Source organism: Crotalus tigris, unplaced genomic scaffold, assembly GCF_016545835.1.
Source record: "Crotalus tigris isolate CLP2741 ecotype Arizona unplaced genomic scaffold, ASM1654583v1 scf7180000017546.9332058, whole genome shotgun sequence".
Taxonomy (NCBI): domain Eukaryota; kingdom Metazoa; phylum Chordata; class Lepidosauria; order Squamata; family Viperidae; genus Crotalus; species Crotalus tigris.
This window is the reverse complement of record NW_024096465.1, coordinates 8,407,229-8,425,085: the sequence shown is the minus strand read 5'-3', so window position 1 is coordinate 8,425,085 and position 17,857 is coordinate 8,407,229. Positions and strand designations below refer to the sequence as shown.

The 17,857-nt window shown below is 36.3% G+C and overlaps 1 protein-coding gene across 23 annotated transcripts in view; it reads left to right on the top strand.

Annotated features, from left to right (window-relative positions):
- The window catches only part of USH2A (usherin), a 466,524-nt gene that overhangs the window by 229,194 nt on the left and 219,473 nt on the right, over window positions 1-17,857 (top strand). For all 23 annotated transcript variants that reach the window (XR_005555900.1, XM_039336192.1, XM_039336254.1 and 20 more), the window contains one exon: window positions 3,858-4,005. Coding sequence is in view for 22 of the 23 variants with exons in the window: in XM_039336192.1 (XP_039192126.1) it covers window positions 3,858-4,005 (148 nt within the window). In the remaining variant the exon portion in view is untranslated. The remainder of the gene's footprint in view (window positions 1-3,857; window positions 4,006-17,857) is intronic.

Below are 17,857 nucleotides of genomic sequence, written 5' to 3'. Positions count from 1 at the left end.
GATAATGTTCAGGGAAGTCTTTAAACCCCGGCTGTTCTCCTTAGGGAAGCAGAATAGAGCCCTTCCACTTGTTAGAAGGATTGGCAGCCAGCCCCTCCACTTTAGAGATCAGGATACACTTGGAGTTTAGGCAGTGCTTGTTCTGATTTCTGTCACACTGCTGACAGAATGTCCTAGAGCAGTTATCATATACCTAGAAAATGACATATCTCCTTAAATGCCACTAGGAATGTATATTGAGAGAATTGCTATACGGTCTCCTGCTTGAACAGGGTGTTGGACTAGAAGACTTCCAAGGTCCTTTCTAACTCTGTTACTGTGTTAAATTCAAATAAAATACTTCAGGAATGGCACTATTGCCAAGGCTACTGATTGTCCAAAAGAACTATTTCAGAAAAGAGTACAATCATTATGCCACTCCCTTAAATTTGTTAGCATAGCTTTTCTAAAATGGCTGCACTCAGATGTCTTTGACTACATTCCCCCAAAATCCAAGCTCTCATCAGTACATCCAGAAACACCAAGTTATGGGTACAGATTAAGCAGTGGGCAAATGATGAAAGTTATGTAATCACTTCATCATCCAAATGCAGCTGCTAGAAATTTTATTCTTATAATAATAGCAACAGCACTTAGACTTATATTCCCACTTCACAGTGCTTTTCAGCCCTCTCTAAGTGGTTTACAGAGTCAGTATATTGCCCACAACAATCTGGGTCCTCATTTTACCAACCTAGGAAGGATGGAAGGCTGAGTCAACCATGAGCCGGTGAGGATCAAACCCCTGGCAGTCAGCAGAATTAGCCTGCAATACTGCATTCCAACCACTGCATCACCGCAGCTCTTCAAACCACAGACTAATAACATTAGTCTGATAATGTCATTGTCTGGGGTGTGAGTGTATGTGTGTCATCTTTTTGGTATAAGTGTGGCTTTCTACAGTTGCTGGAGCACCAAGTTCCTTAAGTCTTCTCTGACATCTTTGTTGAGGGAATTTTGATAGTTATAATTTCTTATATATGCAATATTGTAATTATGCTAAAATCTGACTTTCATTGCCATGCTTTAGCAATACCTTTGTCCCCCAGATTTTTCTCAAAAGCCTCCTTCATTCTTAGAGCAAGAGAGTGTCCTCCTTTTACACACCCTCTCGTCCTCTGCTTGTCCTTCATAGTGGAATTCCAGTCTGGGCCCACAAGGATTGAAGGTTTAACAGTTGAACTGTTCAGAAGCTGTCTGTTGTCTTCCTATATTGATTTCTTAGGTGAAGACATCCTCTTCCCATTCCTTAGCACTTAAGTCTGCATATAAGCATATTCCCCTAAAAAAGCAATGTAAGATGCAAGAGACTCTTAGGTCCTTTTATCTATTAATCTCTGGGAGTGTGACTAAGAATGTGAGAATCAGTGAAAAAGACTGTTTACTGCTGAGGTTAGCTCAGAGTTTTTGAGAAACAAGCATTACTGTGACAAAAAAGATATGAAGGAAATTCTTTCTTCCTGTTCTCAGATATAGAAACTTTGTATTTATCATCACATAAATGTGTATACAGTAATTGTTAAAATGATCAAGGACCTTTTAAAATGCAAACCAGTTTACTATAATTCTTTTGCATGAAGTTTTTTTCCCTCATGATTCTAAAGTTTTAAAAAAACTGTATGTTTATATGCACCTTTTAGTTCTTGTTCTTGTTTAGGCAGTTCTTGTTATATGCTTTTGAGAGTAGGATTTTTTTTATGCTGAAAGATCAGTGCTAAATGGACTGCCATTTATGAAGTGTTCAAATGCAGTGGCAAAGAGAGAGACCAAAGGCAATGGTTTGGAGGGTTTTTTTTCCCCCTCAGCAGATTGAATATAACTGTCAACATACCAAATTCAACTTTTGACTATATGAGATAAGGCTTGCCAAAATCTGTATGTACATGCTGAAGAGCTGCTAAGACTTGCCTTCTCCCCAGCTTGATTCTTCCAAAAGAAGTTAGCAAAGGCAGATGGTGTTCTACCTTGCATATTAAAATGGAAGGAAGCAATGAAGACAGAAAGACACCAGATAAGTATCTACCTAAAAGGATATATAAAATAATAATGTACCAAGATACCAATCCTGAATCTATTTATTTAGGAGTGGGCCCCATTGAACTAGTTGGACTTGCAGAACAGACAGGTACATTTATTTAAATCATTTTTTTCCAGTCTCCAACTTTAAAGGTTCCAAAATGGGAATAATAATAAAGACAGTCTTTGCTCTTCAACCTACCATCTGAAATACATAATTCCAACAAGTAAAGGAAATTTAGTAAATGCTGGGTAAAGGAGAATCAAATTAAGACAACATACTTTAAATTTATTGGGTTCTTGGTGTTCCCTGAGCTTGCTTTTCTTCTTGCAGATGTTTCATGATCAGGTTATGTGACAGCATTGCAGAGAACACCAAGAATCCAACAACTGAAGTCTGTGCTATATATATATTTTTTCACTATTTTAATTTTAAGTCAATGTGAGGTAATATACTCAAAGGAGAGAAGATGATAGAGCTGGTCTCTCAGCAAAGAGGACCCATAGGATCCAGTCCCTTTTTGTCTGCAGCCCAAGGAAAACATATAGGATTTTGCTTTTAGACAATGTCAGTTATAAATGCTATAGTTTCCTCTCTAATACCAAATATACTTAACTCTTACAGTATTTTAATAAAGTGAATGTAATTATACAGCTGAAAATTTATAATTATGCCAAATACAGCAACATTAATTATATTAAGGACTAAAGACATGGAAGGAAAAGACTTTGAAAGGTAAAGTTAGACTTGATTCCTGGTGGTTACATGGACATTTTCATCCAGGGAGGCTTGACCACTGTCTGGAAGTGGTTTGTCATTTCCTCCTTTTGGGATGTTTTTTGAATCTTCTAGTCTAGTCTAGAAACTTGGGATCGCCTAATAGTCTTCTGCTGAAGAGATAAAAAGATCTGCTTAGATTCACGATCAATCGAGATTGGCTAGGTGCTGCCACCTAGTGAGCTGAGACAAGAAACAAAAGTTTCAGTATCTTTCTGTTTCACCTACTCCAAAGAAACCCAATAAAAGAACCCGCCCAAGCCCCATGTAGGGAAAAGAAAAACAACAATAACCCACATCTAGAAATGTTTACATCTTTACCCATTCCATAAACAACTTTTAGTACCCCTTTCCAATGTAATGTGAAACACAAGTGTGTTAGAAAATGTTAAATAAGGAAAGACTTGTAGACCGTACTGTAGTGTTCTCGATATTTCAGTTCTGCCTGTTTGCATTTAAGAAACTGATCCTGTTCTATGGGACACTTTTTTCATGCCAATGCCTTTTTTTTTTTTTAATTCCTGCATAGAGGTTGAGAGCAATATTAGCAGCAGGGATCTCTTTATAACAGCCTCCCTTTCTGGAGGGGCCTGATCTTGGGAAAGACTCTTGAAATGATTATAAGCTAAAAACATTCCTCACAAACATACACAGGACTGCATACAGAAATAGTGTTGCTTTGAGAACTAAACATATGAAGACCAGTCTTAAGGCACCAGGCAGAAACCACAAGACTGTGAGTTCTAGTCCTGCCTTAGGCATGAAAGCCAGCTGGGTGACCTTGGGCCAGTCACTCACTCTCAGCCCAACCTACCTCACAGGGTTGTTATTGTGGGGAAAATAGAAGGAGGAAGGACTATTAGGTATGTTCATTGCCTTGAGTTATTTATAAAAGAAATTCAGGAAAAAAAACCAACCTTTAAAAAATGAGTAGATTTCTTTACATTTCCTTTTCTAAATAGCATACACTGGGGATATATTTCATGTTGGGTATTAGTATTGGTCTCTCTTTCTTTTTCCAAAGGCTTGCACTACAGGTGGATGTACAATAAGTGAAACCATTTCAGTAAAAACAATGAAAACTGGCCCAGAAGGGGTTCCAGCTCCTAAAGTCCAGTCATATTCCTCCGACTCTTTTAACATTTCATGGACTAAGCCAGAGTACATGAATGGTGAGTGAACTGTTTTAGCCTCAAGTTAAAAAGATTATTAGTAAAGGTAAATTAATATTCTAAATGGCAGCTTCTATGTGGTGCTTAATTTTTAATGATCATTTTAGCACATAAAATACGGCGACGGTATCATTGTCTACAGCTTGGAGATTGAAGTTTTTCAGTCCTGTTTTGCTGTTTCAGTGGCTCAAAAGTGCTCCCTTTTGATGGTTCTCATGTATTGCATTCTCTTATTTAATGCTTTGTAGAACAATTGAACTGAAGGCTACTTTTTGAAATCTCTTTTAAGCATGTTGATTTTCTTTATGTCATCTTACTAATTTTGATTTCTAGATACATCCAGCCATTGGTTTCAAACCTGTACATTTTAAAGTTCTTGTGAGGAGGTAAATAACAGGCATGGAATTATGGTGTTTGACTCTCTCTCTCTCTCTCTCTCTCTCTCTCTCTCTCTCTCTCTCTCTCTCTCTCTCTCTCTCTATATATATATATATATATATATATATATATATATATATATATATATATTTTTGCTGACAAAAAGAAATCTGAATTTGTAATGTATCGCAGTAGCAACTTGAGCCTGCTTAACACCCTTAGTTGGGGGGCTGCAAGGCAAAAGTGATTATAAAAAAAATAGAACTGCAGTATAGCAGTCAAAAATGCCAAGGTGCAATCAATCAGACTGGTCTGTCTGAAAAACTTTATATATATCCTTAATGGTTATAAAAATACAAATCCTGGGCATATTTGTTCAATGATGCAATCTTCGATCTCCTGGAAGAGTATACTCCAGTTATTTATTGTTAAAACAACATTTAAAACAATAAAAACAGTTATATACAAGATTAAAACAATTTAGCTTTTGCTGGTCCTCTGCAATGAGTAGGCAATTGGATCAGCAAGGGGATAAAAAGAACTTCCCACCCCCTAAGCACCACTCTGAGGACGCTGGCAGAGGACCAGCGAAAGCTAAGTTGTTTTAATCTTGTATATAACTGTTTTTATTGTTTTAAATGTTGTTTTAACAATAAATAACTGGAGTATACTCTTCCCGGAGATCGAAGATTACATCATTGAACACACACACACACACACACACACATATATATATATATAGTATCCTATATGTTTGTGTTCCCTTTATTTTTGTGAGCAGTATATATATTACACACACATGTAAAATGTCCATATTGTCTTTCCTTATCATATCAGACTGCATCTGGTCTTTCAGTTAGATTGTCAGAGACAGCCAAGAGCTACTGGATCTGGACTATTGAACAGTACTAGAATTCAGATAAACTTCCTGTGAGCCATAATTACTTTCTGTCCTTTGATGTAGAAGAACCTCAGGGGTCTTCTTAGGAAAATACGCACTATAAAATGATCACTTGAACATTCTTGAATATATATAATGATTTGTACTACTGTAACACTTGCAAATACCATAGCAGGAAATTATATTTTCTTACAAAGGTCACTCATTATGGAAGTCTTCTCTAATGTGGCACGTGGAAATGTTTTGATACAACAGATTTGATGGGATATAAGGCCACAAATTCTTAGCTAGCAGTCTGGAGGTTGCCAGGTTGAAGAGAGCTGGTTTATATGATTGAATCTGGTAGATACTGGAAGGAGAAGAAATTCCTCAATTGAAACAAAATAACTAATTGTTGGCCAGTAACTAGAGTTCTTTTCCTGTTGAACCTACATTATTTGTGGCATAACAATAATGGAGCATAGTAGTTTATATTTTTCCTGATACAAAGTAAAGTTCTCCACCAGCTAAATGTCTATGGAGCAAGCATAGGAACAAAACCAAAGGAAAAAAATGGCAGCTCTATATGCATGTTCCTACTTTAAAAATAACTGGATAGTTTAAAAATATCTCATTAAAAGTCTACTTTCCCAGCAATCAGCTGAATTCACAAGGCTTATAACAGAAAATGATCCTAAGTAATTGCTCAAGTTGACTATAAAATACCTTTAATAATGTATTTGATAGTTTCATAGAACTATAAATATCTACTGTAATCTGCAAGTTAATTTAAGTTTGAAGGTAGTCTGCCTTTTGCTTTGAAACGACATAGTATCGTTGATTATTTCAGAATAAATTGTAAGCAATTAGAAATTGTAACAAGGTAAGTTTATTTGTCAGATGTGCATTGCACTGTGCTTTTTTGGAACATATTTTTTTCTATGGGAACAGTCTATTTGGCATCAGATGTTCAAGACACATATGTAAGTAACAAAATAAAATAATGGATGATAGGATTATCAGTGACTACAGTTCTTTATAGTGGTATTGTATTTCAAGAACCATAGGAAGCACATTTCCAAATAGCAACTATCAGCATATCTCATTTTATTGCATTTTGCTTTATTGCACTTCGCAGATATTGTGGATTTTTGCAAGCCCCTCCATCAATAAAGTATTACAACTCGCTGAAGGCTCAGATGATGATTAGCATTTTTAACAATGAAGTATTTTAAATTAAAGTATGTACATTCGGTTTTGTAGATGCAATGCTACTGCACACTTAATAAGCCATGGTATAGTATAAACATAACTTTGGAGAATTATATACTTTGGGAAACCCAAAAATGCATGTTACTCGCTTTATTGAAATGGTTGCTTTATTGCGGTGGTCTGGAACCAAATCCACAATTTCTTTGGAGCATGCCTGTATGTGAAAGTTACAGTAAAAGAGAACATACATCCTCCTACATTGATTTGGGGTATTTCCAAGCAGGTGCTTGGCAAGTATATGTAGGACCATCCAGATTGATCTCTGCTAGTTTGGAATTGATGTTATTTTATTCTCTTTATATAAACATTTGAAGAATTTAAGCAAAGATCACACAGAACTAGACTATTCTTCCTCCCCTTATCCATCTAATTATAATTGTTCTGATAACTTTTTAGACAAGAATCCTGAAAATATATCATAATCTGTAATGTGCCACTGATGAACTATTTCATGGTCAGATAACCAATGGAAGAAATTGAGAATTTTAATTAAAATCTGTATTTTACACTGCAAATGATTACATTGCAGATTTATATATAACATGCATTTTAAATTGCAAGGAACAACAGCAACAATTATAGCAGGTTTAAAAAAGGTTTGTAAAGACTACTGCAGGTGAGGCAGTAGTTTTCAGATTACACAGAACTATTACATACATTTCAAGCAGATATCCTGCTTGTCAAGGCTGGGAAGAGAATAGTGAAGACTAGAGCAGGCAAGATCACAAACAAAGAGCTTGAGACCAAATTGTGGTACTTATAGCACATAAGTACAGAAATATCTCTGTTACAATGAACAGGCAAGAGAAATGTGTACAATTGAACCTTGGATTTGCTATCTAGATGGCTTAAGCCTCACAGTTTGCTTTCATGGATTTTCTTCACCATGAACAGCTTCTCTAATATCTGCAGCAAAACTCTTATTTGTGTAAGAGTGGTATGTATGCATACATGGCATTTATCTTTTCCAAAATGAAGCATTTTACATAGTGAAGACATGTCCGTGTTCATTTGGATACATCATGGGTCTAATACTATAACCTAGTAGATGTTTTTGTAGTGATCAGAAACGGCAATTCTTATCTTCAGATCCCAGTTTGTTGACATAAGTTAATACCTTCAATTACAGCTAATTTTGCAGAAATTTATTGTGTAGCTGAAGCTCTTTTATAGTAGATTACCACTAGGTTGTTCATCTCCCAGCTCAGCTATTTTGTAATGATTTAATACCATTTTTCATAGAATAAACAAGATCAACATTTCTTGTCATACTCCATATGTTAACTAGATTTTTATGACAATAAGCAGATTTTGGAGAGAGTGTGTTACATTTGATTGTATCACTCTCTTGAAGCTCTTTTGGTTTGCAGCATTTAATACAGTTACCTCCAGCACTTAAAATGGATGGAAGGTACGGTGACCAACCGTCTTCCTTTAGGGAGGACAGTCCTCCTTTTGTAAGTTCTGTCCTCCCTCAGAAAGTGTCCTCCTACATGTCCTCTTTTTCAATATTTGAATCTGCAGGGCTTTTTTTTTTCATAGAACGCTCAGAACGGTGTTCTGGCACCTTTTTTGTTGTGTTTTTTTTTCAACTTTTGCATGAGCTGTGCTACTCCCCCTATTGGCTTTCGAAGCCAATAGGAATTGCTGCTGAGCATGCCAAAACACCCCACTGGCAAACTTTGCACATGCAAGTTGCCTGCAGTGAAGGCGAATTGGAAGGAACTTTGCACCCCTCCGTGCTACCCAACTACACCATCTCCTAGTTAGTCCCGAAGATACCCGGAGGAGACTAACTTCCATTTAGGGATGGAAAAATCGAAAAAGAGGAAATGCCATTTCATGGATAAATTGAATAAGGAATTTCCATTCATCAAATCAAAGAAGGATAACATTGTTTTCTGCAATATTTGCAGTGGAGAATTTTGTATTGCAGTTGGGGGCAGAGCAGCTATTACGAAACACTTGACCACCAAGAAACATAAGCAATCATCAGATGCATCTGCTTCCAGTTGTAAAGTAACAAGTTTTTTTAAAACTTCAAAGTATTCTGAATATGAAAAATAGCTGTTGGAGGGACGGAACATTTGCATTCCACACCATACCATAATTCACAAAGTTTTCGTAGTATGGATTGTACAACTAAATTATTGAAAAAATTTCACAATGGTGAATTTTCATGAGCCAGAACAAAATGTGAGGCTATTATTAAATCAGTATTTAAAAATTACTGTGACAAAATACTTACAGAAGACTTGAAAACTGCAGCATTTGTAACGGTTTTATCTGATGCATCCAATCATAATGAAACTAAATTGTATCCAATACTAGTAAGATATTTTAATGTTACCAAGGGCATTCAAGTAAAAATTTTAAATTTAGAATCCATTGAGGGCGAAACTGCTGAAATTTTATCAAACCATCTATACAGAGTAATAAATGAAAACAATTTGAAATCCAAAGTTGTTGCACTTACAGCGGATAATACAAACACAAATTTTGGTGGGTGAAGACGCAAAGGGGTGAATAATGTGTATGTAAAATTACAAGATTTACTCCAAAAGAAAATACTAGGAATAGGTTGTAATGAATATATTTTGTCAAATGCAATCAACACGGCATCATGTGCCATGCCAATTGATGTAAAAGTAATAATAACTACAATTTATTTGTATTTTAGTCATTTTACCGTTCGTGTAGCTACTTTAAAACAATTTTGTGAAGAAGCGAATGGTCAATAAAAAAAACTTTTAGGATATTCAAAAGTTAGATGGCTTGCTCTAACACCTGCTATAGAGCATGTTCTACAATTATTTGAGCCTCTCTGTTCATATTTTTTAAGTTTAGACAAATGTCCTAAAATCCTGGAATCGTTTTTCAATAATGAACTATCTGAGATATTAATGTATTTTGTACATAATCAAGCATCTATTTTTCACAAAACAATTCAAAAGATTGAAGGTGAACACATTTCAGCTACAGAAGTTAGTCTTATTTTGAATGACTTTATCCTTCAATATAAAACTCGATTTGAAAAAAAATTTCTTCCTTTAGTTATAAAAAGAAAATTGTCAGATTTAGAGGAATCAAATCCGGGCATAATGGAAAAGTTTATCAAAGAAGTGCAGAATTTTTACCAAACATGTTTTCAATATATCGAAGAATGGTCTGAAACAAACATCACAGGAAATAACAGTTTTCAATGGTGTTTTTTGACATCATCGCAAGTATATTGGACAGATATTGAATCTTGTGTTGAGTTTTTATCTAAAGAAATGCCAGACATTAAAATAGACGACAATTGTCTCTTTGAAGAAATTAGAAGACTGAATGTATTTTTAAATTCTGAAAAATTAATACAATGGGAAAATAAACACGTTGAAATTGATAAAAGATGGGTGGAAATATTCAGCCATTTCAAAAATGAACATATTCCATGTGAAAATTTATTTATTCTTGTTCAATTTATGTTGTGCTGTCCTGGAACTAATGCAGCAGTTGAAAGGGTTTTTTCAATTGCTAATGATTTTTGGAAAAGTGAGAAATCGAGATTGAATGTTGATATTCTAGCTGCAGCACTTGCTATAAAATTCAATATGAAGGATATTTCTTGTTCAGATATTTCCAATATATTGTTAGAAGATGATACATTGACAAAAATATTCATTCAATGGAAAAGTACTCATTTAAATAATAATTAATAGGCATGTAAGCATAATTACAATATAAAATGTTATTGTTGCAAATGTGTTTTATTATGCATTTATCATATTATAGTGTATTCTGTATTATTGTTGCAATGAATAAAATGTTTCTTTTATTTATGATATTTTTTTCTTCAATTTATTTGTGTCCTCCTTTTCACTGTAAAAACATTGGTCACCTTATGGAAGGGGCTTCTGGGCAGGCCCAGTGCTTTTCTGAGGCAAATCCCATCACGTCACAGCCACAACACCTCCTATTGTTGAATCCAAAATATAGTGTGAATTGTCTTGACAGAGCCTTTACATAGCTTCTTTAAATACTTGCACAATCACACCGTAGAGGGGAACCATAGCTGGTTCACAGAAGCCTAAAGAACACTGTTAAAATATCTGATGCTTTCTGTTTGATTGCTAATTAAATAATTTGCTCCTTTTTAATCATTACCACATTTTGCCTCTTTCTAATAGCTTTGTGTGTGTGTGTGTGTGTGTGTGTATTTGCATGTATCTGCACAGTCCATATATTTGAGAAGTAGATTGTAAATATGAGCCAACAGTGTGCAGCAACAGGCAAAAAAGCCAATACAATCCTAGGCTGCATTAACAGAGGGCCAGAATCAAGATGACGTGAAGTATTAGTACCACTTTATAAAGCCTTGGTAAAACCACACTTAAAATACTGCATCCAGTTTTGGTCACCATATTATAAAAAAGATGCCGATACTCTGGAAAGAGTAAAGAGGAGAGCAACAAAGATGATTAGGGGGCTAGAGGCTAAAACATATGAAAAAAGGTTGCAAGAATTGGGTATGTCTAATCTAGTGAAAAGAAGGACTAGGAATGACATGATAGCAGTGTTCCAATATGTGAGGGGCTGCCACAAAGAAAAGAAGGTCAGCCTATTTTCCAAAGCACCAGAAGGCAGGGCAAGAAACAATGGGTAGAAACTCATCAAGGAGAGAAGCAACCTAGAACTAAGGAGAAAATTTCTGAAAGTGGAACAGCTTTCCTTCAGAAGTTGTGGGTACTCTATAGTAGACTGGAGAGCCACTTGTCTGGAATGGTATGGGGTCTCCTGGTTGAGCAGAGGGTTGGGCTAGAAGACCTCTAAGGTCCCTTCCAATTCTTATTCTGTTATTCTGTTAAGTGACTCATAAAAGCTTATGCCAGAGGTGAGTAACTTGCAGCCCAGATGCATATGACTATTAAGTGTTTGGGATTGTGGTTTTGTGATCTGTGTCATGTCAGGAAGCACATTCCAACTATAATATAGGCCTTAAAATAAGTATAATAGAGCTTTTAAAAACAAAGACCAATTCTACCCCATCCCAAACTGGTACCCATTGCACTCCTAAATGGTATTAACTGTAATGCTTTGCCACCAAAATGTTATCCGTCTTGGCTTCTGGGGTAATAGAAGTATTAATCTATGAAGTGCTTTAAGATTATTTGTGAGTGAGAGCTTTAGGAGAGGGACTGATCCACTGCATCTGCACATTTATGTCAATGAGATTTGCACCTGATGGCCATGTTAGAATAGCAAAGAAAAATTGTGTTCCAATTCAGAATGACCTCATCTAATATGAATTAACTGCTTATTTATATTTCAGACCTAAAACATGCTTAAAATTGGGAAAGTACCGTATAAAACCTAGTGCACTTGTAGTGACCAAAACTTAATTTTAAACTTAAAAGGCAGTTTATATCCAGGACCAGCAAAGTTCTATGGCCCATTAATTATATTCACAGTTCTATTACAGACAGCCCTGCTTGCATTTTAACTTCCACAAAGCCCTGTTAAATAACGTTCCCCTTGGATAAGCAGAATATCCAGTGGCTTTAGATATTAGGTTAAAGGAAGTTGGGGGTTAGGGGGTCAGGAGACCAATTATTTGTTAATTACCATGTAATTTCAGTGAGGATGGCAATAGTATGGATTTGCTTTCTAATGCTAAGTACAATGTAAATGTTGTATCCCTGGGGTCTTTGGAATGTTGCTTCTAGGAAAATAGGAAACAATAATAGAAAGTACAGTCATCTTCCTCTCAAAAGCATTTAAATCGCAGGATCATAATGACTGTAGAATCCCTTTAAGCATCTCTTAAGGACAAAACTTTGCCCAATGAAATGCCAGCGATTCAATTTGGAATTAAAAATATTTGGCTTTGACAACTTGTCTTATCCTAGCCTTTCAGGATTTACTGATTACTTTGAGAGGATCATGTTATAACCAAATGTTAATTAACCAAAAAGACCAGTTGGAGTAGTCCTAACAAAAAGATAACAGCAGTTGGGGGTGGGGGGTATGATTGGAGGACCTGGAGGGCCAGGTGGAGGACATCTCCTTTGGCAATTGGGAGCCACATTTTTTTTTAAAAAAATTGGCAAGTGAAAGGTATGATGGACAAGGAGATGATAGAGTAAAAACTCTGAAAGGGAAAGAGTGTGGAAAATTGTGTCCCTGGTTATTTACAATTTATTAGCGAAATTTGGTAACATGATTTCTGAGGACTATAGTGTGAGAAAAATAAAGACGGGACATCTTTGATTCCCTAATATGTTATATTTTACCAATCTACAGACAACTGAAAGTTTTGAAAATAGTTCATGGAATCTTCTTTATGAAAATTAGAGAAGCTGTAGTGGATAAAAGTACCAGGAAACTTACAAAGCCCTAAGAACTTTTTTTAAAAAGAGACAGAGGAGTTAATTATCATAAATGAAGGTTGAAAGGCATATAAAAGGCATCAAAACTAGAAAATAGAATGAATCACAAGCCTTTCAGAGTTTTGTTGCTGATTTGCAAAGGTAAAGTGAGACATTTAACTTTGGAGAAATTGCTGACTTATTAATAAAGGATCAAATTGTCAGAAAGATACTGTGTTGAAAAATGAGAGACATATTGTTAGAAATTAAAAACCTTTATTTTTGGCAGAAGCAATTGAAATATTTCTAGCCACAGGGATTATCTCTGAGTTGAATTTTGCATATTATATGGTGGGGTATGAATACCCAGTTGAGATGGATTAAATCTATGGAAACTGCAGTGGGCAAAATTTGATTCCAAGTTTGTAGCTCTACCAAATGATATCCCGTCCATGATTCATTTAATAATTAAAGAGGTATAATCAATTAGTTTGGACTGAAAATTAGTGGTGATCTTTGAGGCTGACAATAATATCATCAAGACCTCAAATCTAGAGTTCAGAAGATGCATTGTAAATTATTAGGTCTAGTCAAACAGTCATGGTTGTCAAAATGTTTTTACAATATTTTAAATCAAGGAAGAAAGTCTGTCTCTCATATAGGTTTTTTCAGTATTTTAATGGAACTCTTGGTCTCAACACCCAAACACAGCTGGTGCATCTTCCATGGAACTGCAGTATTGTGTATGTTGGAAGCAACAGTTAACAATCAGTTTCCCAGTAAACCACTATACAGGTAGTCCTCCATTTATGTCTATAAGTGAGCCTGGAAATTGAGGCACTCATGTGCCACTTTTCAGCTTTTTTCACGATGTTTGTTAAGTGAACCCATGGTCGTCAATCCCAATGCCATAGTTGTTAAGTGAACTCATTCATTTGAATGGCTGATTTTTTTTTTGACAGAAACCACAAAGCTGACCCTCCCAATATATGGTCACATGACCACAGGGGAGGCAACACAACCATTTACAATGGTCATGGATGCTTTATAGGGTGTAAAACGCCTGTCCCATGGCCATTGTAACTTTGAATGGCTATAAAATCACTAGTTGTTAAGCGAGGACTACTTGTACCCAAAATGTTCTTCACCACTATATGGAACTCCTTCAACTTAGCCTTTTAGTTTTTCATGCAGAAGGATCCTATTTTCACAGGGTCTTTCAATCAGGGACAGGATCCAGGATTGGGATTTAGAATAGCAGTTCCCTTAAGGCACTGACACCAGTTGATCAGACTCATGAAACATTTTACTCAGCTCTTGCTCTTCATTTTTGCACTTGAAAAAGAATTCATCAGAGCAGGTAATAACAAGAAAGGACTACAGAGTACAGCATTATAGGGAAAAGGCAAGCCTAAAATTACTAACTTATAGTCTGGGAAGTAACTGGTCTTTTTTGTTTGTTGGCGACTACATCATATCTATGTATTTTTGAACTTATTTTAACTATTGAGGCAGATAGAAGAAGGTCTTCACAAATTATCCTTGTAGCAATTTCTCACCAGGCCTATTTTAAATTAAATGACTCCTTATATTTTACAGACTAAGGGAACTTCCTTCTCCCCTTTATCTCTTTATGCAATTTAGGTAGAAGCAAGGTGTTTCTATTATTTAGTGTTTAAATAATATACTGTTACTTCAAATGTAATAAATGTCTATTAGCATTCATTGCTACAGTATATGGGCATGTGGTTCATCTAAGACAACTATTATGAGCATTTTATCTTATTTGTAGTTGAACATTCTGCGTCTTAATTACTTAGGATTTTTTTTTAATTTCCAACACTGTTGAACTCTAACTTTTTATAAAACAATGTATTATAACCACACCAGATATCACTGAAATGCCACTTGGAGCCCAAGCAAACTGGATTTCTGATAAGGTGATTCCAAAGCTGTTAAATGACCTATAAAGGCAAAAGTAAAAGCTATATTGGAAATTATACTGAGCTTCAATTTAGAACAGTTTTTTGATATTTCAAGTCTATTCTGCTTGTAGAGAATGGGACACCAGAGCAGTATGAAATACATTTCCAGAGTACAAGTAGAAAACTTGAAATAAAAGTAGTCTTTGGTGCTTCCTGAGCTTGGTTGTTTTCTTGCAGACATTTCATTACCCAAACTAGGTAACATCATCAGTGACACACCAGCACTAGCGCTGATGTTAGTTAATTTGGGTTCTTGTCTTTGAGTTTGTCTTCAAAAAAACAACCAAGCTCAGAAAGCATCAAGGACCCCTCATTTCAACCCTGAGCTCAACCCTTGAGCTACAAATATTTTCTTTTAAAGAAAAGTATGCTATGGAATTTAAAACTATGAAATCCAAAGCTTGGAAGTATGTTTAGGATGTATTTCCAATCTGATAACAATCAGAAAAATATTTCGCAATCTTGTAGCAACTTTGGGTGATAAATAATAAGTGACACTTAAGAAACTGAAATCCATGATCCTACATGATACATAGAAAGCAGTATCATTGCAATTAAAGCACTTGGTGGGGAGTTGGAACAAAATTCAGTTTAGGAGGGCTGTAAAACATTCTGACAAAAACCTGAAAGTTCTTTAAGTTAGCTATTAGTGAGATACTTCTCCCACTCCCTTTCCTCTACATTTTTCCCAGTAGGAATATGTTTGCTGTTAACTTCCTGTCCTCTTGTTTCTTGGTTCTGGATATGATATGCTAAAGGTTAGCCACCTGTGTGAAATTATTTGGTCAGAATGAAGAAATAAGAGGAGGCATGGTAATATGATGGTAAAGCTTTTTTCAAAACGTGCTGGAAGGAATAGCCAGAAATAACGTGGTAAAAGAGAAAAAGAGAAGCAGGAAATTAATTGGGATGAAATGTTTTTATCCTAGAGCAGAATCTGTTGGATGCAGCCTTTTCAAACACTGTTTCATGATATGGAAAACAATTCAGCTTATATTAAATATCAGAAGTTCATAGGTGTGCAAAGGACAACCCTAGGCTTTGCAAATCTGGATTATCACCCCCCCTCCCTCATAGCAATTTTCTTCTCCTAGAAGCAAACACGGTCCATTGAGGAAGAATCTAAAATATTCCTGTCAGACATTGCCTTATTTAGGATAATTTTCAGCTATCTAGGGCTATTTAGAAACATTTTCCTGAGATGTTAATATATATGAGGTAATAGTAATAGTAATAGTAATAGTAGTAAAGTTGGAAGGGACCTTGGAGGTCATCTAGTCCAACCCCCTGCTCGGGCAGGAAACCCTAAACCATTTCGGACAAATGGCTGTCCAGTCTCTTCTTAAAAACTTCCAGTGTTGGAGCATTTACTGCTTCTGGAGGCAAGCTGTTCCACTGATTAATTGTTCTCACTGTCAGGAAGTTTCTCCTTAGTTCTAGGTTGCTTCTCTCCTTGATTAGTTTCCACCCGTTGCTTCTTGTCCTGCCTTCGGGTGCTTTGGAAAATAGTTTAATTCCCTCTTCTTTATGGCAGCCCCTGAGATATTGGAATACTGCTATCATGTCCCCCCTTGTCCTTCTCTTCGTTAAACTAGACATACCCAATTCTCGCAACCGTTCCTTATATGTTTTAGCCTCCAGTCCCCTAATCATCTTTGTTGCTCTTCTCTGTACTCTTTCTAGAGTCTCAACATCTTTTTTACATCGTGGTGACCAAAACTGGATGCAGTATTCCAAGTGTGGCCTTACCAAGGCATTGAAGAGTGGTATTAATACTTCACGTGATCTTGATTCTATCCCTCTGTTAATGCAGCCTAGCACTGTGTTGGCCTTTTTGGCAGCTGCAGCACACTGCTGGCTCATATTTAAGTGATTGTCTACTAGGACTCCGAGGTCCCTCTCACAGTTACTACTATTGAGCATGGTGCCACCTATGCTGTACTTGTGCATTTGGTTTTTCTTGCCTAAATGTAGAACCTTGCTTTTTTCACCATTGAATTTCATTTTGTTAGTTAGTGCCCAGTGTTCAAGTCTGTCCAGATCCTTCTGTATCTGAAGCCTGTCTTCTGGAGTGTTGGCTATTCCTGCCAGCTTGGTGTCATCTGCAAATTTGATGAGTTCCCCATCTATCCCTTCATCCAAATCGTTGATGAAGATGTTGAAGAGTACTGGGCCCAGAACAGAGCCCTGGGGCACCCCACTACACACTTCCCTCCATATAGATGCAGTTCCATTGAGGACCACTCGCTGAGTACGGCCGGTCAGCCAGCTACGGATCCATCTGGTGGTGGTTCTGTCTACCCCACATTTTTCTATCTTGTCAAGTAGTAGGTTGTGATCTACTTTATCAAATGCCTTACTGAAGTCCAAGTAAATTATGTCCACAGCATTCCTCTGATCCACTAATTTTGTCACTTGGTCAAAGAATGCAATAAGATTTGTCTGGCATGATCTATTTTTGACAAACCCATGTTGGCTTTTAGTAATGACTTTGTTTGCCTCTAGGTGTTCGTTGATTCGTTGTTTGATTATCTTTTCCAGGATCTTCCCAGGTATTGAGGTCAGGCTGATAGGTCTGTAATTTCCTGGATCCATTTTTTTTCCTTTTTTGAGGATGGGAACTACATCAGCTCTTTTCCAGTCCTCTGGTAGTTCCCCTGTGTTCCAGGATCTTTGAAAAATATAGTTCAGTGGCTCCGATATCACATCTGCCAGTTCCTTGAGAACTCTGGGGTGTAATCCATCTGGTCCTGGCGATTTGAACTCATCTAGGCTGGACAGGTGCTCCCTAACGATTTTCTTGCCTATCTTAACTTGTGTTTCTGTTTTGTTTTTTATGGCACTATTTTTGATAGGTTGGTCTGTTTTTTCCCTTTGTGTAAAGACAGATGCAAAAAATGAGTTAAATAGTTCTGCTTTCTCCCTGTTGCTTGTCACCTTCTTGCCACTTCCACCCACTAATGGACCAATCATTTCCTTCACTTTTT